Here is a 24,799-nt window from a genome sequence, read left to right on the forward strand (position 1 = left end):
AATTCAATTCATAAGTAACAGAAGGACTATTTTGGTCATGGGTTTTATACACTTTCTGTAATAAAACATCTAAAAGCATCGATCTTATTAAGGGAGACCATGGGACAAAATCCTATCAAATGGGGGTCTGTGGTCTAATTTTTGTCAGTTTAGGGGTCCTTCGTGTGTGTAGTCTGCAGATAAAACACAATGACAAAAGCCATAATAACTTAGACTCAGGTGTGCATAAACTACAGGCGAACTTCCTTTTTTAAATACAACTAGAACGACCGCAAAGATGTGGTGTAGACGGATTTTCTATCTTAGTAGTTGAATGTGTTTCTTTGTTTTCATGAATCAAACTAAATACACACTTACATTTCCTCAGGCCTGGTTTCAGCCTCTGCTCTCCACCATGATCCACCCTGGAGGAATAAACAAAGTCAGACCAGCAGATTATCTTTGATGGACATTTAATATCCTTCAATATGAAGGAGCTCCACTCATGTCCCCCATTAAACATTAAACATTATTCCTCATCTTCTCAATGTGACAGAGAAAATGTGTGTGACTCTCAGCCTTCTAGCAGACGTTGGCTCTCCATACCTGAGGGAGTCCAGTCTCCAGTGTGGATCCTCCAGTCCAGCAGTGAGCAGTTCTCCTGAGGCTCCTGGATGATTGTAGCTCAGGTCCAGCTCTCTCAGATGGGAGGGGTTGGAGCTCAGAGCTGAGGCCAGAGAAGCACAGCCTTCCTCTGTGAGCAGACAGCCTGACAGCCTACACACACACACACACACACACACACACACACACACACACACACACACACACACACACACACACACACACAGCAAATCATTTTCTTCAGTGATAGTTTGTAGTGTTGGGTGGTAAAACTTGATAATTATCTGTTAAATTTGTCCTTTTTTTCTAAATAAAGGAGAAGTCGGGGGGGAGGGGCACAATAAAATTGGAAGCTCGGACCCTCCACGTGGGTCCGGGGGCATGCTCCCCCGGAAGTTTTTTTTTCTTCTTTCCTCCTTTTTTTCAATCAATCAATTTAATTGGTGCACTTTGAGAGCAAAATTAAGAGGCTAGATATTTTGAAGAACTACACACATACTCAATACATGCCTTTTGTAATCCCCGTTTTTATAACCCTTCAAGATCTTCTTACCTTCATGTATTAATATTTAGCGTTTACCTTTTAAGATGAAAGGCAGTCAATTAATCAAATGTTTAACATAAAGAACATTTCTTTATTCTCCTCCATCTCTCCCTTCAATCCCATCTCTCTAATAGAGTACCGCAGGAATGAGTCTGGTCATGATGTTTGGTCGCACTGATGGAATAATTCCTATAGGCTAATAGGCTATCAATAAAAAAATAATGATAATACAATTTAAAAAGGCTGCTGAACTGAATCGACACGGTACGTGCGGGCATAGATTTCATTTATAAAAAATAGCCTATTTTGTGGTATTTTGTGGTATTTGCACAATATATCTCCATATTTCATACAAGGACTATGCTGGAAATAATATGAAGTTCAAAAGTTCAATCACATCATACAGGCCAAAAGCAACACAGTTGCAGCTGCAAAATGCAGGAGTAGCCTAGATATGAATAATCTGTGTGCAGGCGATCCCATATTAAATTGCTTAGATAGTAGTAGGCTATTCTGACATGTATGACCAGGTCCAACCCAACGTCAGCCTCAGCTCCATTGCGCACACGGCACCGTGCGCTTTGGAGACGTTTATGTAACCTTTTTACCCCGGTTAGTGATATTTCTCCACTCACGTTCAGCTGCAATCGATCGGCGGGGTCAAACAACATATCTAGCCCACTTGAGAGCACAAAAATTAATATATAAAAACATATTCCAAAGTGGTAAGTAGGGCTTAATTTAAATGTAGCCTGCAACAAGTGCAAGGCTTCAGTCCTCGATTAATTCAACAGGAGCCATGTTTTCTTTTTCTTTTTCATTTGAATGCAATGTATTTTTCATATGGGGACAAAAAAAGCACATGGATCAGGATATTGTCAGGTCCCATTCAGGCCTCAGTCACATGTGGAAATAAATCAGATATGAATCAGACATGGCCCAATACGACGTGACTGGAATCGTAGCGGACATATCAGATATTTCCTCTCATTGCGAGTCGCACCTGATTGAAAATGTGTGTGTGCGTGCTTCAGCTTCCAGAGGCTGTAGGCTACTCAGCTGTTGACATGTGTGTGTGTCTTCAGCTTCCAGAGGCTGTAGGCTACTCAGCTGTTGACATGTGTGTGTGTGTCTTCAGCTTCCAGAGGCTGTAGGCTACTCAGCTGTTGACATGTGTGTGCGTGCTTCAGCTTCCAGAGGCTGTAGGCTACTCAGCTGTTGACATGTGTGTGTGTCTTCAGCTTCCAGAGGCTGTAGGCTACTCAGCTGTTGACATGTGTGTGTGTCTTCAGCTTCCAGAGGCTGTAGGCTCAGCTGTTGACATGTGTGTGTGTCTTCAGCTTCCAGAGGCTGTAGGCTACTCAGCTGTTGACTGCAGTGTGTTTCGCTCCCGTTCCGACAATAAGGCTTTAATCAAAACACTCGTCCGTAAGTCCAATTTTGTTCAAAATGCCTCCTGAAATGCATCTCTCAATGCACAGATGATTAAATCCAATCTCTATTTCAGTTAATGCAAAATAAGAAACCGGAACTATTTTGGTCAGGAGATGATGCGAAGTTGGAATGGTTGTTCAGAGATGAAGTCTTCAGTTTGGCCAGGTTTATTGGGAGGGCTTGGAAACTCAGAATGGAGAAGCTGTTCATCTGAATATATAACTCTGTCTTGTTTATGTTTGAGCGTTTTGTAGCTTGTTTGTTGATTTGTTTGTATTGTTGAACTTGAATGATTTGTGTCTTGTAAGCCCAGACGGGCTGGGCACCTTGAATATGGTGCATGACACAGAAATAAAAATATCTATCTATCTATCTATCCAAACAGCTCTATTTTCAAACTCCAATTGTCTCCAAAAGATAACAGGCTACATCATCTCTTACTTTCACTTGGTCATTCTGTGATTATATATCCTAGGTGTCAGTTTCTTAAATTTTGGAGGTTCATAAAAAGGAAATATCCTCAGATGCAGCCTGTTGATTTGATAAGCTATTTATTTTTCTTTCTGCTTCACAAGGAACCCGCTTGTGTGAAATATTCCTGCACATCAGAGTCTCAATAAGCAGGTGGACAAATCAACTACTTGAGAAACACGGTAAAATAATGTCCGCACAAGGATTATGCTCCCGCTCAGTTTATTATTAACGTTTCTATCAAAGGAGGAGGAGAAAGATACTGTTTACCATGCAGCTCTTTTCATGTGCTTAATATCAGCACGAGGATTTAATATTTGGACTTGATGAGTCAGTGGTGCTTGAGAATGAGTTTAGGAAGCATATTGTGTGGTTCCCCTATAATATCTCTATAATATCTCTATAATATCTCTATATTTCTATAATATTCCTGTAGGGACTTGTGCTGCACCGTCTGGTCTGTGCTACTCAATCATGAGTTTATTCCTCATGTACACACAGGTTGTTTCAAGTGAAGCAAGTGTAAACACATATCAGATATGGGTCACTTTTAAAAGTAGTGTAAGCAGAAGGTTAAATAAATCTGATACAGGCAAAAAGTTGGATCTGAGCATCAAGACCTGCAGTGTAAATGCAGCCTTAGAGACTGTAGAATGACTATTTTGATCAGTTTCACCGTTTTCTCTTGATCAACAATACAGATAGTTAAGGAACAAAATCATTCTAATAAGAAAACATATTTCCAGATTTGGGTCCGAGATAGACAATCATCGTCCAGCCTCATGTCCAGAGTGTGGAGTGAGTGAGTGAGCGGGTGGGGGTGAGAGGGAAAGCGAGCGAGACAAGATTATTATAGCCTATAAATAGTTAATAAATAGTTGATTAATAGTTACATGGCACTTTTACAAACCATTACTGTCCCTGTGCTATTTAATTTCATGAATGGACGTAGTTACGTGGCTGGATTATTTGGAAGAGAGCCAAGTTGGTGAGTAAACAAGTGAAAGTCGAATCGTTTCTTTTCCTCCATCTGCCAGTTTGAAACGTGAAAATGCAACAAGAAGATGAGTGTTGCATTAGGCTATATATTCGAGACATACCTTTTTTGGAGAAATAAATTGAAAACTAGTCAGATATGACTTGAATGCCACTTGTAAAAATCACCTTTTCCACCGTTTAACTTTAGTGCAACTACTATTTTGACTGGTGGCTTTTGGGCGATGTGTATATCACCCACATGGCTTTTGGACATCGCCACCCCATGCTATCACCTGAATAATGCATAGAAGGTTTTTCATGGAGTAGAGAATTACTTTCTGAAATCTATCTCTTGATGTAGTCTACATTGATTAATGTCATTAAAAGTCTGTTTAGCATAAACACTATTCCTGGCTGCAGTCTGCAGACTAGTGTGCAGCACACTAACATCTCCAACCCCCCCCCCCCTCCTCTCTAGTCTCTACACCTCCCCCCCCTCCTCTCTAGTCTCTACACCTCCCCCCCTCCTCCTCTCTAGTCTCTACACCCCCCCCCTCCTCTCTAGTCTCTACACCTCCCCCCCTCCTCCTCTCTAGTCTCTACACCTCCCCCCCTCCTCCTCTCTAGTCTCTACACCTCCCCCCCCTCCTCTCTAGTCTCTACACCTCCCCCCCTCCTCCTCTCTAGTCTCTACACCTTCCCCCCCACCTCTCTAGTCTCAGTCTCTACACCCCCCCTCTCTCTAGTCTCTACACCCCCCCTCCTCCTCTCTAGTCTCTACACCCCCCCCCCTCCTCTCTAGTCTCTACACCCCCCCCCCTCCTCTCTAGTCTCTACACCCCCCCCTCTCTAGTCTCTACACCCCCCCTCTAGTCTCTACACCCCCCCCCTCCTCTCTAGTCTCTACACCCCCCCATCATCTCCAGTCTCTACACCCCCCCCTCCTCTCTAGTCTCTACACCCCCCCCTCTCTAGTCTCTACACCTCCCCCCATCCTCCAAGTCTCTACACCCCCTTCCTCCTCTCTAGTCTCTACACCCCCCCCCTCCTCCTCTCTAGTCTCTACACCCCCCCTCCTCTCTAGTCTCTACACACCCCTGTCCTCCTCTCTAGTCTCTACACCCCCCCTCTCCCCCTCCTCCTCTCTAGTCTCTACACCCCCCCCTCCTCTTTAGTCTCTACACACCCCTGTCCTCCTCTCTAGTCTCTACACCCCCCCCTCCTCTTTAGTCTCTACACACCCCTGTCCTCCTCTCTAGTCTCTACACCCCCCCTCTCCCCCTCCTCCTCTCTAGTCTCTACACCCCCCCCTCCTCTTTAGTCTCTACACACCCCTGTCCTCCTCTCTAGTCTCTACACACCCCCCTCCTCTCTAGTCTCTACACCCCCCCCTCTCCTCTCTAGTCTCTACACACACCCCCCTCCTCTCTAGTCTCTACACCCCCCCTCTCCCCCTCCTCCTCTCTAGTCTCTACACCCCCCCCCTTCCTCTCTAGTCTCTACACCCCCCCTCTCTCTCTAGTCTCTACACCCCCCCTCCTCCTCTCTAGTCTCTACCCCCCCCTCCTCCTCTCTAGTCTCTACACCTCCCCCCTCCTCCTCTCTAGTCTCTACACCCCCCTCCTCTCTAGTCTCTACACCCCCCCTCTCTCTCTAGTCTCTATACCCCCCCTCATCCTCTCTAGTCTCTACACCCCCCCCTCCTCTCTAGTCTCTACACCCCCCCCTCTCCTCTCTAGTCTCTACACACACCCCCCTCCTCTCTAGTCTCTACACACACACCCCTCCTCTCTAGTCTCTACACACACACCCCTCCTCTCTAGTCTCTACACCCCCCTCCTCTCTACACACACCCCCCTCCTCTCTAGTCTCTACACCCCCCCCTCCTCTCTAGTCTCTACACCCCCCCCTCCTCTCTAGTCTCTACACCCCCCTCCTCTCTAGTCTCTACACACCCCCCTCCTCTCTAGTCTCTACACCCCCCCTCTCCTCTCTAGTCTCTACACACCCCCCCCTCCTCTCTAGTCTCTACACCCCCCTCTCCCCCTCTCTAGTCTCTACACCCCCCCCTACTCCTCTCTATTCTCTACACCCGCCCTCCTCCTCTCTAGTCTCTACACCCCCCCCACCTCTCTAGTCTCTACACCCCCCCATCTCTCTCTAGTCTCTACACCCCCCCTCCTCCTCTCTAGTCTCTATACCCCCCTCATCCTCTCTAGTCTCTACACCCCCCCCCTCCTCCTCTATAGTCTCTACACCCCCCCCTCCTCCTCTATAGTCTCTACACCCCCCCTCCTCCTCTCTAGTCTCTACACACACCCCCCCTCCTCTCTAGTCTCTACACCCCCCCTCTTCCTCTCTAGTCTCTACACCTCCCCCACTCCTCCTCTCTAGTCTCTACACCCCCCCTCCTCTCTAGTCTCTACACCCCCCCCTCTCTCTCTAGTCTCTTCACCCCCTCCTCCTCTCTAGTCTCTACACCCCCCCTCCTCCTCTCTAGTCTCTACACCCCCCCTCCTCCTCTCTAGTCTCTACACCCCCCTCCTCTCTAGTCTCTACACCCCCCCCTCCTCTCTAGTCTCTACACCCCCCCCCTCTCTAGTCTCTACACCCCCCCCCTCCTCCTCTCTAGTCTCTACACCCCCCCCTCCTCTCTAGTCTCTACACACCCCCCCTCCTCTCTAGTCTCTACACCACCCCCCTCCTCCTCTCTAGTCTCTACACCCCCCCTCTCTCTCTAGTCTCTACACCCCCCCTCCTCCTCTCTAGTCTCTACACCCCCCCTCCTCCTCTCTAGTCTCTACACCCCCCCCTCCTCCTCTCTAGTCTCTACACCCCCCCCTCCTCCTCTCTAGTCTCTACACCCCTCCCCCTCCTCCTCTCTAGTCTCTACACCCCCGCTCCTCTCTAGTCTCTACACCCCCCCCTCCTCCTCTCTAGTCTCTACACCCCCCCCCTCCTCCTCTCTAGTCTCTACAACCCCCCCCTCCTCCTCTCTAGTCTCTACACCCGCCCCCTCCTCCTCTCTAGTCTCTACACCCCCCCCCTCCTCCTCTATAGTCTCTACACCCCCCCCTCCTCCTCTATAGTCTCTACACCCCCCCCCTCCTCCTCTCTAGTCTCTACACCCCCCCCCCTCCTCCTCTCTAGTCTCTTCACCCCCTCCTCCTCTCTAGTCTCTACACCCCCCCTCCTCCTCTATAGTCTCTACACCCCCCCCCCTCCTCCTCTATAGTCTCTACACCCCCCCCCTCCTCCTCTATAGTCTCTACACCCCCCCCCCCTCCTCCTCTATAGTCTCTACACCCCCCCTCCTCCTCTATAGTCTCTACACCCCCCCTCCCCCTCTCTAGTCTCTACACCCCCCCCCTCCTCCTCTATAGTCTCTACACCCCCCCCTCCTCCTCTATAGTCTCTACACCCCCCCTCCTCTATAGTCTCTACACCCCCCCCCTCCTCCTCTATAGTCTCTACACCCCCCCCTCCTCCTCTATAGTCTCTACACCCCCCCTCCTCCTCTATAGTCTCTACACCTCCCCCCCTCTCTCTCTAGTCTCTACACCCCCCCCCCCCCCCCTCTCCTACACCAGAGGATTGATCTCATGTGTGGAAACAACGCTGCCTCTTGTCTGGAAGAGTAACTCTGGGAAATACCTGCACCTGATTCAACGGGCATAGTCCACAGTTCATGTTTATATGGCTTTATGGGGTCTGTGGTCCTATTGTGGAGCAGATTAGGGGTCCTTGATATGAAAAGGGTTGAGAATCACTGTTCTATACTGTCCTGTTCTCTTCTCTCATCAGTTTATATTGTGGGGGGAAGGGGGGGGGGGGGCAGAATCTGGATTTTGAGAAGTGGGGGACATGTCTCTCCCCCCCAGTGGGCATTACACCTATGCTTCAACATTACATCACTCCCTTCACTGAATTATACATTTTATTTAAGTTAAACAGGAGTGCTTTTCCACACACACACACACACACACACACACACACACACACACACACACACACACACACACACACACACGCACACACACACACACACACACACACACACACACACACAGAGAGAGCTAAGTGTGGGTCATCATAGCCGTGATGGTCCACACTGGGGGAGAAACTATATTTATATTGAGTTCTGACATGTGTTTTTCCTCCCTACCCCCGGTGGAGCTGTCACTCCATTCCCCTGTGTTCTTTTGCTACATGCGGCTGGTGATTGGCTGGGAGGCTGATGGGGCTGGCCTTCAAAGGATCCTGGGCCGAGGCCTCTTCACTCTCTTCTCTTCCTCCTCCCAACCAGGCTGTGTCAGGCCAGGAGCTAGCCTATATTCACTTTCTGTTGGCCTAGCTGTTAACATTGATCATTGTACTCTTGCTAATTGTTTGCTATAACTGTATGCAGTCTGTATAGCGGCATGTACGGGTGAGAAGCCCTGATTTCTCTTTAGTTACCTTTTCTCCTGTGTTTTGTTATTAGTTAAGCAGGTAAGATGGATGCTGTTTATTTGGGGGGTTTTGTTTACAGGTAAGCTTAGATTTCAAAATAGATTCTGTTTGTTATGTTGGGTGGGCTCACCCTGATGCTCTCTGTCGCTATACTTCTTTATTAAACAACCTGTGGACTGCAAACCTTTCGTGGCATGGTCATCCTTGGGAGAGGGGAAAGAGGGGAGTCACTTTTTTGTGTTATGCTGGGTGTCCCCTAGGCCGGGCATAACAATGTATATGGGTCCTTTCTGTGTGGAGTTTGCATGTTCTCCCTGTGTTCGTGTGGGTTTTCTCCAGGTGCTCCGGTTTCCTCCCACCACCAAAAGACATGTATGTTAGGGTTAATACTCCTGTCAGTGCCCCTGACCAAGGCACTGGCAAAAGAACTGGAGTTGGTCCCCGGGCGCTGCACTGCGGCTGCCCACTGCTCCTAGTTCTAGGAAGGTTCCTAGTAGAGGATGGGTCAAATACAGAGGATGAATTTCACCATAAGGATAACTTAACTTAACTTAACTTAACTTAACTATGTATATATTTTGTCTGTCCTGTCATTTTTAATGGTGTCCTGTTTTAATTGTGCTCTGTTGCTCAACGGTGTGTTTATTGTATGTTGGTTGGTGGATTGTATTGTTTGTATTATTGAAATCATAATAAAAAAGAGTGATTTTAGGCTAGCATAATGTATATTGTGATAAAACTCTATCACCATATATGGAAATTAGAATCGTGATAACATTTTCATCCATATCACCCAGCACTATTATTTTGATTGTTTACGATTGATGATTTTATACAGGTTTTCTGAGAAAGAGATCCCATCTTTCAGTATAAAATTGTTACATGTTGGATTTTCTCATTGGTACACTGCTCAGAAATGAATTATGATAAAGCAGAAACTGTTATTGTCCCCAATATTAACAGTTGACCCAAGCATCGGGTTCGTTTTTTCATTTTAGTTCTTAACTCAAGAAGACTTCATTTGTAAACACATATAAATGTCATTCTTAAAATGAAATAACACCTGTTTTATACTCCCTGGAGTGCACATAAAAGATTATTTAGTTGATTTATGTGAAGATGATTCAGTGAAAATGTTTTAATTACCTCTTGATTCGTAATAGTAATATCTGATTACTATAATGAGGTGAGGGGTGCCACACGGCCCACCTGCATATGAGAGCACATGAAGCGCGCAAGACCTCGAGGGGGAACCAGCGAGGCACAGTAGAAATGAGCGCTGCCAGTTCAGCTAGAAAGGAACGTGTGAAGCCTGCAATATTTATAGTGTATAAAAAAAAAAAAAGTACAAATGAAGATATCTGTTTTTGTAGGTAAACTTTTCTATTTCAACAAGAGGCAGTGAGGTGAGAAAGTAATGACATGTTCTCTCAGATAAGAATGTTGGGTTTCACATCACATCAGCAGGAAAATGAGAGTTCAGGTATTTTCTCTGATATTAATGTGCATGTAAAACAGAATGTAAACAGGCTGTTGAATAGTAACAGTGATCCTGACCTGAGAGTCTTCAGTCTACAGTGTGGACTCTGCAGTCCAACAGAGAGCAGCTTCACTGATGCATCTTGCAGGTCATTGTCACTCAGGTCCAGCTCTCTCAGACTAGAGGACTGGGAGCTGAGAACTGAGGCCAGAGCTTCACAGCTTCTCTCTGACAGCTGACAGCCACTCAGCCTGAAGGAGAATTAGTGATGAAAAAACAACATTGAAAATGTTTATTTCCCTCCTCACAACATATATTGAATATATCAGTTGCTATGCACTTACAGAGCTTTATTGGAGGCTTTGACCACTGGCAGCAGCCTCAGAAGAACCTCCTCTGAAGCAGAGTATTTCTTCAGGTCAAACACATCCAGGTCTTCTTCTGAAGACACTAAGATGAAGGCCAGAGCCGACCACTCGGTAAGGGAGAATTTCTCTGTGGAGAGACTTCCAAAACTCATGTGGTCTTGGATCTCCTTCACAAGAGACCGGTCATTCAGCTCATTCAGACAGTGGAACAGATTGATGATTCTCTCTGAAGACGGATTCTCCCTGATATTTTCCTTGATGTACTGGACTGTATCCTGATTGGTCTGTGAGCTCCTTCCTATCTGGGGCAGCAGACCTCGTAGGAGAGTCTGATTGGTCTCCAGTGAAAGACCCAGGAGGAAGCGGAGGAACAAGTCAAGGTGTCCATTTGGACTCTGTGAAGCCTTGTCCACAGCACTCTGGTAGAAGATAGTTTCTGGTTTATTTTCTAACGTGTGCTCGTCTAACATGGCTCCTGGCTGTTCTATTTTTTTCTGACTGGTTGACTGATGTTCTGACTGGTTTTCTGACATCAGATTGACAGATTTGTCTGTGGAGGATGACTGGTTGTCTGACAGCAGATTGACAGATTTGTCTGTGGAGGTTGATTGTGGTTCTGACAGCAGATTGACACCAGAGTCGATGAATGAGATGATGACATGAACAGCAGCCAGAAACTCCTGAATGCTCAGATGGACAAAGCAGAAGACCTTGTCCTGGTACAACCCACACTCCTCTTTAAAGATCTGTGTGAACACTCCTGAGTACACGGAAGCTGCTCTGATATCAATACCACACTCTTTCAGGTCAGCTTCATAGAAGACCAGGTTGCCTTTCTCCAGCTGCTCAAAAGCCAGTTTTCCCAGAGAGAGAATCATGTGTGGATCTGTCTCAGCTCTCTCATGATACTTGATGTTCAGTTTGGACTGAACCACCAGCAAGTGGATGTACATCTCAGTCAGGGTCTTGGGCAGTTCTCCTATCTCACTGGTTTTCAACACATATTCCATAACATTAGCAGTGATCCAGCAGAAGAGTGGGATGTGGCACATGATGAGGAGGCTTCTTGAAGCCTTGATGTGGGAGATGATTCTCGTGGCCTGCTGCTCATCTCTGAATCTCTTCCTGAAGTACACCTCTTTCTGTTGGTCAGTGAAGCCTCTCACCTCTGTCACCACATCAACACACTCAGGAGGGATCTGATTGGCTGCTGCAGGTCGTGTGGTCATCCAGAGGCGAGCAGAGGGAAGCAGTTTCCCCTTGATGAGGTTTGTCAGCAACACGTCCACTGAGGTCGACTCTGTAACATCAGTCACGATCTCGTTGTTCTGGAAGTCTAGAGGAAGTCGACACTCATCCAGACCGTCAAAGATGAACACAACCTGGAACTTATCAAACCTGCAGATTCCTGCTTCTTTGGTCTCAGGAAAAAAGTGATGAAGAAGTTCCACCAAGCTGAACTTTTTTCCTTTCAGCAGATTCAGCTCTCGGAAAGTGAATGGAAATATGAACTCTATATCCTGGTTGACTTTCTCTTCAGCCCAGTCCAGAGTAAACTTTTGTGTTAAGACTGTTTTCCCAATGCCAGCCACTCCCTTTGTCATCAATGTTCTGGTTGGTTTGTCTCTTCCAGGTAAGGGTTTAAAGATGTCTTCACATTTGATTGTTGTTTCTGCTCTCACTGGTTTCCTGGATGCTGCTTCAATCTGTCTGACCTCATGTTCATCATTGACCTCTCCACTCCCTCCCTCTGTGAGGTAATGCTCTGTGTACATCTGATCCAGAAGTGTTGGGTTTCCTGCTTTAGCAATCCCCTCAAACAAAGACTGAAACCTCTCCTTCAGACTGGATTTGTGTTGTTGTTGTGGATGTTGATGTTGAGTTTCTGAAAGAACACATGAACAATGAGCAGATGTTTGAGTAAACATGAGAAATGTGAACATTTCCTGGTAAATGTGTATCTCCACTCCATGACATCTCTTCAGCTCATCACTGGTGAGTGGACAAACAGGCCCTGACTGTGTGCAGCTTAGTGTGAAAGACAACTGGTGTGGTGCTGTTTTGTTTCCCAGTGTGCACCACTGTGTTCAGCATATTACACTCACATTAACAAATTAATAATTTTACCAGATTATCCAGAGGGATTTTGCTCATTTACTTTTCTATCTTGTAATGAATAGATCTTGTTTGGCAAATGTTTATGTTTTCAGCAGTTTGGACATGGTCATGGCTTTTTTTTTTTTTAAACTATATCCACTATATGCCGTAAAGTTCCAACATGAAGGCGGCTACTCAGTTTGTTGATCTTGTGTTCTTGTTGGAATGGATTATTTGTCTTATTCCAAATCAATAGTCAAATATATTCAGAATAATAAAACAGGCCTTTACAAGTAAAATTAGATAAAAATAAGCCAAACTCAAATTAGATTTTCTCTCTAATAATTTGTTTCTTGTTTCATTTGTTGCGGTTGAGAACTGTAGCTCCACGGCGTCTTCCAGCTATGGCTTGCACACCTGATTCAAATGAATTAGATGAGGAGCCCCAAATGATTTCCTCCTATATTCTTTTGCCAATCTTTCACCTATAGGTGGCATCCTTGTCTTGAAAACAAAAACAAAGCTGTCTCCAACAGACATGATTCACCAATTCTCAACCATCTTCACTCTCTCTCCATGACATTAAAGCTGTGAAAGCTTCTTACTTCTCTGCAGCTCCTCAGCCAGCTCCTCCTGCTTCATTCTCCTCAGGAAGAGCAGTGTGATGTTTAGAAAAGCATCTTTGCTGCTCCTCCTCTGCTCTTCCTCCACACCGTCCACCTCCTCCTCATCCTCCCTCTGACTCTCTGAGCATTCTGCCTCATCTGGACTCAGAACTCTCTGGAACCTTCTCAGCTCCATCTTCACAAAGGTGACGATGTTCTCCTCAAGCAGCTGGAACAGAATAATATACATATTAAACCTTCATACTAAAATCTGCAGACAAAATCAAAGACAAAACACAAAATTAAATACAGAGAGTGAAAGCCTGCACTGATCTAAAGAGTGCAGCATGGAGATTCAACATCACAAATAATTGTGAAATAGAAATGTTAACTCAAAGCGCAAAACATTCTAGTTTCACAACAATGGTTAAAAAATTGTTGAATGTGAATGTCAGTTTCTGCCTCAATCCACAGCTACTTCCTGGTTACCGAGCCGGGCGTGGCTACCGAGTCGCCCCAGTAGCGGCTAGTAGGCTATAGGAAAACCTACTAGCCTCGGGCTAGTAGCTTTTGTTATTTTTGTATTTAAAGTTCAGTAAAGACTTTTGGTTGCTCCTAAAAAACCTTGCCTGCTGCCTCTTTGTTCTGCATTTGGATCCACACACCTCGACTTCTGACACTTAGCGCTAAACCCCACTGGGCCTGAACACACAGAGTATTCTCCGCGCAGTGCAGAGCAACTCCTGGCTGGGATACATTACGCACGGCATGGATGTCCCTCTCTCTCCAAACCTCGCACGCGCACACACTCCCACCCTCTTCAGAATGCGATTGATTTTCAACTATAGTCTAGATTGCAGAAAAAACACACACCTTGATTGAAAAATTAGAATTTGTTTGTCATGGTTTTATTATGCTACATAATTCCCAACCATACAGGTCTGTGGTGTTAGGTGTATAACATTACTTTTGAGCAGAGGGGAACCGTCTGGGCCTTCTAGGTATTCAGTGAAGGCCCAAGTATTGAAATTGAAATTGAAAAGAAAAGAATTATATTTGTAATAAATTATTTGTATTTGTTATTTATTAGTTTTTATTCACTGACATAACAGTAATAATGTCCCTAAATTGTTCAGATCTTGGACTCACTTTGTTTCAGCAAATATGGGGTTAAATATTTGGACCAGCCTCCACCGGCAAATGGTATTTGATTGACAGCAAGCCAGCAACCCTTCACGAAGACCCGACTCTGGTCATGACATGGGGATGACAATTTTGATGACAGGTGTCTTAACCAATCAGAATTTCATTGAGTTGTGGGGTTAGCCAATCACAATTAGTTGAGTTGTGGGTGGGATATTTCCAGGGATTCGCGAATCCAAGCCAACCAGGAGACGAGGCGAACGTCAAGGAGGGAGGAGTTAATGATGATTCGGAGATTTCGGAGAAGTAGGAAGTGTGGCGGATTTTTCAAGATGCCTGTTCAAACCATGGATGTATTAAAAGAACTGGATAGGGGACGAGCCACGCCCACCCATGCATTCGGATGGAGGCTGCTCACTGGCGCATGAAGCCATCATGGGGGGTTTTTCTTCCTGGTTTTACTTCCTGACCATGCGGCCCAAGGCGAAGTGCGCATGTGTGCCATGACGTATTCCATGACGTCTCCCACCCCTCCCACCCATGGATGTAGATGAAGAAAATACCCCTGTATACGGCTCTTAGTGGCTTCTGAAGAAAAAATGCCCCATAATTATTTTTTTTGATAATTAAAAGAGTCATTTTATACTTTGAGTGACACCCGGAAAAAATTCCCCTGGGTTTAACAGCTGCCGGGGTCCCCATGTGGATGGGAATTTTCCTTTCTGGGCTCCATGGCGTCACGTGACTTGCAATACAGAGCTTCGCCACCATGTTCAAATGGCTTCACAGCCCAGCGCTATTCCTGGGGGCTTGGTTCAAACCAAAGGATTTAATGATTGAAAATTAGGGCTATCAACCTGCAAAAAGCTATATTTTCGCCATTTCCAGGCTAGCAAAGGAACTTTACCCTTTAGTTTACATAGGGTTTACATTAGCACAAGAGGCTATTATTACAGTTTCTGCTGTGCTGTGCGGTGTTGTGCTGTGCTGTGGGTTGCTTGTTGCTTTTTGGAGGATTTGGGTTTTGTCTTTAAGTGAACTACTGTGAACGCCATTGGTAAGTTATTATTTTATTTTATTTTATTTTATTTTATTTTATTTTATGGTGGTGTCACTGGGGCAGCTGATGTCGGTGTGCAGGGGGAGTTTTGGACCCGCACACAGGTTTTGTTGTGTCTCGCTTCACTTCGCTTCCACGAGACCCTCGGGAGTTACATTAACGTCACTGCGTGCTTGTTTCCACAAACCCGCCTCAGTCTGTCTTGAGTTCGTTGTGCTTTTAATTTCAGAGTCTTCACCTGGTCTTTCTGTGTATTGAGCTAATTGTTAAAACTGTGGTTGTGTTATTGGCAGTGACAGCCATTTGTTTATGTAGCCTAATGTAATTTTCATAGCTGAGGAGGAGTAGTGGAGTAATTATTATGTGTAACGATACAGCGACCTAAGCTGGCTGTGGAACGTTATAGAAGATCCGGTTCTGATAGGCACGGTTCGAAAGAAAGTTGTGCCGGGGCCAGTATACAGTAACCTCTTTCCCTGCAATTGCACGCATGCAAGACCAGCTTCTCCACAGCGCGGATGGCGTGACCGCAGTCAATAGCTTAACCCGAGTGACAATTTTGATATAGGCTAGAATTTAATTCTCACACATCCCTACCCTATTAAAGAAATGAATATTCTTACATGTGTATATGTAGCCTATATGAATGAAACGTCTAATTACAGTAAGCGCACGCTTTGGGACATAATAACACCATGGGGATATCCACTGCGTAACTGCACGGCAGCACTTTGATGTGTTCAAATGCAATATCATTTATCTACTGAATATTGAATCTGAAATTGTTCATCCTTGGGTTTTTTTCACTTGCCCAGAATTGCCTTATTTTCACTGTCATTTGTAGCATTGTGCTTTAGGAAACTATTGGCCTGCTAATCCCCCTTGCCCTATGTCAGTAAAAGCACCCTGCGCTCAGCGTGTTGGAAGCTGCCTCTCATCCGCCAGGCTGTCACAGACGTGACGCTGTGGCTCTCAGGGCATAAACAAGCCTTTTTGCGCCGAGGTGACAGCAAGCGCAGCGGCGCAACACGCCCACAATTAGCGCTATTCGGGCACAGAACGTGCGCTAACGCAAAATTACCACCTTTACAATGATAGAGCCCTTCCACTGACAAGTGGACACTTTTGGACACTGAATACTTTTTAATATTTATTCTATCCTACTCTATTTTAATACTTTATTACTTCTACTTTATTACCTTTCTGATTTTACAGTTTGCCTTAATTGCCCCTTACAGAAAACACACATGAGTTTCACATGTGTCCACATGAGTTTCACATGTGACCACATGTGCCATATGTGGACACATGTGAAACTCATGTGGACACATGTGGACATCATGTTACCACATGTTATAACATGTGGTAACATATTATAACATGTGGAAAACATGGTATCACATGTTATAACATGTGAAAAATATTTTTGCCACATGTTATATTATGTGATGACATGTGGAGCGGATGTGGAAATCATGTTACCACATGCTGTGACATGTGGTAACATGTGGAGCAACAGGTTTTCCACATGTGGAATGAGATTAACATCTCATTTTACATTAATTTTCTCTCCTCTGAGCTCGAGCCACTAACGTCACGTTAACCTAGGCTAATTCCCTGGAATGTTACATACAATTGGCTAAATTATTAGTTAATTCAGAGTTAGATGATATTGGAGAAGCCAGCCATTTTATTTCATTTTATTTTTAGCCGGAAGTTTTGATATGGCCACACAACCAGGTAAAATCGGCATGGCTACATAAGGTGAATACAACTGCTACATTTTTAACCTTTATTTATAGGGCAATCACATTGAGATGTCCATCACGTTTTACATTAAGGGGGTTAAGGGCCTTGTTCAAGGGCACCTCAGTGGTGGTAATGAGGGAGGGGCAAGTGCTGCTTTTCACACATGCTTGTCTAATTGACACTGTCTCTTTGTCTATATATTGTGTTTGTGTGCAGGTGTTTGATAATGACATTGTGGGACAAACAGCCAGTGGAGGACACCCAATCTGTTAAGTAAATTGAGATTTTTTTTTCTCCAAAAACCTATTCCTGTTGTTCCTGATTTCTGGAAATAGACATTGCTGTTGAGTTTTCATTTCATTTTATTTTATTTTGTGTGTGTGCTTTGAGCACCACAAGCCAAGTTCCATTGTATTAAAGAGAAGGCAGACATCTCTATGGCCGATTTGGTCTCCAAAACTCAACAACTCACACCAAAACGGTCTAGATTGACATATGCTGTGGGTGGCTCTAGTTTTAATTACAGGTGACTGGTTTGTTAAATAAAAGATTTGTGCACATAGCTGATGCCATGAGCACAAGGAACCTCAGTGCATTTTGCCTCTATTTACCAATTTTGTTTTGTTTTTGCAATTTTTGTAAATGAAATTTTCAGTGTAGTTGATCACTTTTAAAGTAGCTCATGCTTCACTTTTCTGTAGCACGTTTTCAAACAGCAGTTGAAATATTGACCAAAGAACAGTGTTACTTTGCCACTAATTTATCTGTGTTTGCTTTTCAGTTTGATACAAAGAGTGGCTCCAGAACCAAAACCTGGGTGAAGCAGATGTGGAAGCTCGAGTGGGGAAGCCTGGATGCTACATCACAGAGAAAACAATGGACATAAACAAACAAACAAAAAATACTACTTAAAGGGACACAATGCTGATTTTGCACATAATCTCACACATATCCAAAAACTGTAAACCGTTTTGCAAGCATACATTTAGTTTGACAGTTATTGAGAGTTGATTTAAGTTGTGATTTGTGAATGATATCACTGGTCCATGACTTAACTCAAATCAACTCTCAATAACTGAAATTAATTAATTAAATGAATGCCTGCAAAACTGTTTACATTTTTCGGATTATGTGAGATTTTGTGCAAAATAAATCAGCATTGTTTTTCAATCGAGTTCTTTACTTCTGACTTGACTTAAGGCCTTTGCTCCTCAAGGGATCATAGGCCATTGACAAAATGTCCTCCACCTCACTCCATCTCCCCAATTGAGCCCGCTCCCAGACATTTCTGCCTGCACACCTCTTCTCCAGCTGTTCCTGGGGCGACCTCTTTTCTTCTCAGGTGATGTTGTCTGTTTTGTTGTGTTATTGTTAATTAGTCAGTAGTTTTATTATTTTATTGAGTTTAATTGTAATGAGTCTTTAATTGTCTTCACCACGTTAGTTGATTTGAGTCACACTTTTACTTTTAATACTTTTGACATAAAGACAGGTACAGGCTGACTGTTCAGGTGCACTGCTGTATGTGCGGTTCTCTCTCCCACTCCCTCTCTGTGTTGCTTGTATTTAATAAATAATTATATTGTTATGTAAACCTGAAATAGTCTTCATTTAACTAGTTCAAGAAATATTACTTTTGTGATGTTTATCTGGTCTGACTACTCTCAGCATGGGGTGCTGGTTAACAAGCATTCAACCATAGACCAGCATGTTGTGTTTGACACCAGCAAGACCAGCATAGCTGGTGTATGCTGGTCACACCAGCATACCAGCAGATGTTGGTGTGACCAGTATACCCATGGGAATTACATGGGTTTCACATGTAATATCATAGGTTTCACATGCAAATCCATATGGGATACACATGGGTATTGATGTGGGTTTAACATGGGAATTTACATGGGTTTCACATGTTATCCCATAGGTTTCACATGTAATCCCATGGGTTTCACATGGGAATTCATATGGTTTTAACATGGGAATTTACATGGGTTTCACATGTTATCCCATAGGTTTCACATGGGAATTCATATGGTTTTAACATGGGAATTTACATGGGTTTCACATGTAATCCCATAGGTTTCACATGGGAATTCATATGGTTTTAACATGGGAATTTACATGGGTTTCACATGTTATCCCATAGGTTTCACATGGGAATTCATATGGGTTTAACATGGGAATTTACATGGGTTTCACATGTAATCCCATAGGTTTCACATGGGAATTCATATGGGTTTAACATGGGAATTTACATGTCTTTCACATGTAATCCCATAGGTTTTACATGGGTTTCACCTGCAATCCAATAGGTTTTACATGGGTTTCACATGTAATCCCATAGGTTTCACATGGGAATTTGTATTAATTTACAATGGGAATTTACATGGGTTTCACATGTAATCACATAGGTTTCACATGTTATCACATGGGAATTTACATGGGTTTCACACATTTCACATGTGAAAACGTTCCAAAACCACATGCTTTCATGGGAAAAGCACATGTGATCACATGTGTTTCACATGTGATCACATGTGAAATTTCACATGTGATCACATGTTTGCACATGTGATCACATGTTTGCACATGTGAAATTTCATGTGGAAAAATTGCCTGTGCAACATCACATGTGATCACATGTGATCACATGTGATTATTTCACATGTGAAGTTCATGTGCTTTTTCTGTAAGGGGCCCTTTACATTGTTTACACTGTTTACACTGTTTGCCCTAGTTAACTGTTGCCTTATTGCCTTATTTGTTGTTTGCTGTGATTTTGTACGTACCAACCTTATGTAACGGAGCCCACAGCATAAGAATTCCACACGTGTCTACTTGTACAACAGAGTGACAATACAAATCTTGAATCTTGACTTGCAAACACATAAGTTTCACTCTCACGTCAGTACACTGGGGTAGAGATTTCAACTTACATTGGGGCTAAAGGCTAATGGTGAGGGACAGCGTTGCCAGACGTACGATAATTATCGTATTTGTACGATAATTTCGACCTCTGTACGATGTACGATCAATAATCCCCCAAATCCCCCAAATGTACGATAATTTCATCATTTTGTGACACTCAGTCGAATCCTACGTCTATCACTCTATCTGTTTATACAAAGTAAGCACAGAAAACAAATGTACCCTGACTGAATGGGAAAGCAACGCTTTATTCACTGGCTGGCTCAAAGCTGTTGCAGGGTGTTTTGTTGTTGTTGCAACGCAGGCTGAGATCACAGTGTTGAAAAATCATGCCAAGTCCCAAAAGTAGCCTGTGATCAGCCGCAGCCCCCGGACATAGGCGCGCCGCGCTGGGGAGGGGGCGTACGATAATTTCACTCCAAAAACTATAATTTTGACCCTCTGGTACGATAATTCAACATTTGCCATCTGGCAACACTGGTGAGGGAGGACATTGTTGGTTAAGCCTTAGTGATGATTAGGTTAGGCATAACTTAGTAACTCCTAATCGTAACAACTAGTCGTGACACCGTAGCCTTTGTCCTTTTTGTAACAGGTTGATTTCAGTTGATGGTGAAGAACAAGGTGTGTTTGTGTGTAGCTGAAGTCAAAGGTGTTGTTAATCCTTTACACACCATGAATATGGAGTCCAGGTCTGTTTGATGCTCCTGGGCAGTCAGACCACTGGAAACCTCTGACCTCTCCTGGTCGTCTCTGTTGAGAAGACATGATGTATTAGGTCATACAGGGCGCGCACACGCTCCTGCTGCATCCTGATAGAAACATTATGAACATTGTGAAGGTATGTGTTTATGAAGAAGACAATTTCATGTTTTTATTAATCCTAAAATACAGAGAAAATAATTACTTATTTTCAGAAGGATGTTTATCTTTAAAACTTTAAAACACACCGCAAATACAGATGCCTAGACATGGCTGATGGCCGACTGTGGGCATTGTGTGTGCTATAGGCGTTTTTCAATAATATTGAATTTCGCAATATTTTTCACAATATCGAATATAGTAATTTTGATAGAGTACCGGTAATTGTTTCGGACCAATCTATATCTGATCGATCGATCGATCTCTCTATCTATCTCTCTATCTCTCTATCTATCTATATCTGATGACTGTGAATCTGACAACAGTATAAATATAGATGCATATGGACCCAGAGTGTGCGACGCATTTTTCTACTTAAGTTAACTCCCATTGGTCGGCACCTTACCACAACCTTTGATGTGCGACTGTGTGTTACTTTTCCTTTGATGTGAATCTGACAACAGCATCTGAAATAAATACCTTTGATCAGTAGACTGCTGTCCAGCTTTGAAGTTCAAAGGCTGAGGCAGAGACCGGTTACTCTTCATGGACACACAGCTGGGCTCAGGGGAGTCTGCTCTCTCCTGCTGCATCCTGAGAGAAACATTATGAACATTGTGAAGGTATCTGTGTCTTTAAGAAGAAGACAGTTTCAAGTTTTATTTAAACCTAAAATACAGAGAAAATAATTACTTATTATTAATTACCATTAATAATAATTACTATAATTACTATTAACCCTGAGGAATAGCCGGATTGGGCCGATTTTCGGAAATATCGCGATATTTGGGAAACATCACAATTTTGAACATTTACTTTCAGAGGCTGCAGCAGGCTCAGTTTTAAAGCCAGAGTGAAGTTTCTGGTATCATATGAAACTAGAAGACTTAAGGAATGGATTTGTACCAACCATGACATGCTAGCTTGTCAGGAAGGTAGCTAAATAACACCAAAGTTAGGCTAAATTTTGGCAAGGGAAAAAAACATTTTCAAAGGGGTCTTCTTTTTCACAGCCTAATGTTGGCAGGTCTGTGTGTGTGTGTGTGTGTGCGCGTGCGTGTGTGTGTGTGTGCGCGTGCATGCGTGCGTGTGTGTGTGTGTGTGTGTGTGTGTGTGTGTCCGTGTGTCCATTTTGAACAAGCTTGTAGCCTTATATTGTTATTTAGCCTTTCTGCTGCTATTGCATGGTTAAATCATTACATTTTATTTTATGTGTGGGGAGTGGTATACGCAGTGGAAATGGTCCCTGGGAAATTTGGTTTGGTACGTAGTGGTACTTGGTTGGAAAAGTTTGGGAACCATGCCCTAGGCCTAGATTATCAGGCCGCTGCGCAGCCTTCAAATCTAGTTTGCTGGGACTCCGGCCCAGTATTGTGTTGTGTGTGTAAGGTCTATGTTCTGGGGAGTTCCCAGCAGCATACACTCCCAGTTTGAAGTCGATCAGATGAATGGTTCTCAAGATAAACCACTTTTTGTGTTGCCAGTAGGTGGCATTATGCCGAATTGCATGAAATTCAGCACTGCACTCTGACGGGTCGCCCTAAGCACACTGCCCAAGTTATGAAGTTGTTCCGACAAATGGTTTTCAAGATAAAGCACTTTTTGTGTTGCCAGTAGGTGGTGCCACTAAGCACACTCCCCAAGCTTGAAGTCGATCGGACTTCAAGCTGACTCCATCAGGTCCATTGAAGCCAGGGGTGCCCACATTTATTGAGGGGGGGGATTGTGGTTGGCCATTTTCTGCCTTTATTTGATAGGACAGTAGGCAGACAGGAAAGGTGGGGAGTTTGAGGGGATGAGATGCGGCAAAGGACCTCGGGTACATGCGCTCTCTCCTGCTGCATCCTGATAGAAACATTATGAACATTGTGAAGGTATCTGTACAAGTACAAGACAATTTCATGTTTTCAAGTTCAAGTACAAGTTAAAGTTTATTAGTGTCCCAAAGGGCAGATTGAGTTGCAGCAGATAAGGCATACAGATAAAGACACAGACAAGAACAACACAAGTGACATGTTAACATCTTACATGCATGTAGTTAAGAATAAATAAAAGGCTAAGTGAAACGTCAGGAACCTTGTTTGTGACACACAGTGACCGATAAGTGTGCAAGGTAGCATTAAAGTGCACAGCGATCAGTAAAGTGCACAGACACGCAGCGACCGATAAAGTGAGGTAGCAATTAAAGTGCACAAACGACCAGTAAAGTGCACAAAGTAATGGAAAAGATAAATCCATAATAAAAAACATAATAGAAACATAATAAAACCAATAAAACCAATAGAAACCATAAAATCAATAGAAACAATAAAACAATACAAACAGCGGCGGTGGCTGATAATAAAACAATAAAATCATAATAAAACAATAAAACAATCATTTCCTTCCCTCAGCAGCGTTCAATGCTCGAATAGAGACAGGAACAAAAGAGAACTTGTGCCTATTTTTTGTGGCCCGTGGGGCACACAGTCGACGACCAGAAGGAAGGAGCCTGTACTCCGAGCTTAGAGGGTGGGCTGCGTCTGAGCTGATGGACAAAGCTTTCTTAAGTACTTGTCTGTTAAAGACATGGTCGAGGCTGTCCAGATGGACGCCGGCTACCTTAGAGGCCACCTTCACAATTTTTCAGAGGGAATTCTTATCCTTGATACACAGGTTACTATACCAACAGTCAGGCAATGGAGAAGGAAATGACTGACTCGATTTAGGCACTATAAAACAGTTTCATCAGAGTCTTAAAGATTTGGAACTTTGCAAGTTTCCTCAGGCAGTGTAGACGTTGCTGACCTTTTTTACACATGTCAAAGTTAAGGTTGAATTTCAGCTTGTCGTCAATTATCATGCCGAGATATTTATAACTGGTGACAAGATCCACATTCTGACCATTAAAAACACTGTTCTGAGGTGTAGGAGGGGAACGTCAATAATCAATGCAGATTTATTTTGTTTTCGAGACATTGATCTGCAAGAAGGCATCATTAGACCAGAACAAGAAATCATCGATAACCTGCCCGTGGCCGTCCTCATCATCACTAAGCAGGCTGACGATGACAGAATCGTCAGCATACTTAATGATGAATCTGTTGTTAAAAAGGCCACGACAGTCGTTGGTGTAGAGAATATAAAGAAAGGCGGATAAGACACAGCCCTGAGGCGAGCCGGTAGAGCATGACAAGATGCTAGATAAAATCCCATTAACTCTTACTCTTTGAGATCTGTTAGTAAGAAAGTCAAGGATCCAGCCCACTAAACATGGATCCAAACCAAACGTGCTAAGTAGTTTCTCTACCAGGACATGGGGCTGGATGGTGTTAAACGCTGATGAAAAATCAATGAAGAGCAGCCTGGCGTGGTTTTTACTACCTTCTAAATGTTTGTAAAGAAGATTGAGTAGGGTGGCAGTAGCGTCTTGGACACCCCTTCCAGTCCTATAAGCGAACTGGAAAGGGTCCAGCAGGCTCTCGGTTTTAACCACAAGCTCATTAATCCTAAAATACAGAGAAAATAATTACTTACTTTGAGAAGGATGTTTATCTTTAAAACTTTAAAACACACCGCAAATACTAGAGCTACAGATGCCTACACATGGCTGACGGCCGACTGTGGGCATGGTGTGTGCTATAGGTGTTTTTGAATAATATCGAATTTCTCAAAACTTTTCACAATATCGAATATAGTAATTTTTAGAGTAATTTCTTCGGACTAATCTATATCTGATCGATCTATCTATCTATCTCTCTATCTATCTCTCTATCTCTCTATCTCTCTATCTATCTATATCTGATGACTGTGAATCTGACAACAGTATAAATATAGATGCATAAAGGAGCCAGAGTGTGAGACGCATTTTTCTACTTAAGTTCACTTCCAGTGGTCGGCACCCCACAACCTTTGATGTGCGACTGTGCGTTACTTTTCCTTTGATGTGAATCTGACAACAGCATCTGAAATAAATACCTTTGACAGGGGCGGTTCTCCAAAAATAGTCTCAGCCCACCCAAAAAAAAAAGAAAAAAGATAAAACGT

At 43.8% G+C, this 24,799-nt stretch overlaps 1 protein-coding gene across 1 annotated transcript in view; it reads right to left on the reverse strand.

Moving 5' to 3' along the window:
* LOC310775907 (NLR family CARD domain-containing protein 3-like) overlaps positions 1-13,098 on the reverse strand; it is a 38,165-nt gene extending 25,067 nt beyond the window's left edge. The window contains exons 1-5 of the mRNA XM_083636031.1: positions 13,033-13,098; positions 10,307-12,215; positions 10,040-10,213; positions 586-756; positions 358-404 (exon numbers count right to left, since the gene is read on the reverse strand). Coding sequence (XP_083492157.1) covers positions 358-404; positions 586-756; positions 10,040-10,213; positions 10,307-12,215; positions 13,033-13,069 — 2,338 coding nt within the window. The 5' untranslated portion in view covers positions 13,070-13,098. The remainder of the gene's footprint in view (positions 1-357; positions 405-585; positions 757-10,039; positions 10,214-10,306; positions 12,216-13,032) is intronic.
* Positions 13,099-24,799: the final 11,701 nt, after the last annotated feature.

The sequence above is a fragment of the Poromitra crassiceps genome (assembly GCF_964638095.1).
Source record: "Poromitra crassiceps genome assembly, chromosome: 4".
Lineage (NCBI taxonomy): Eukaryota > Metazoa > Chordata > Actinopteri > Beryciformes > Melamphaidae > Poromitra > Poromitra crassiceps.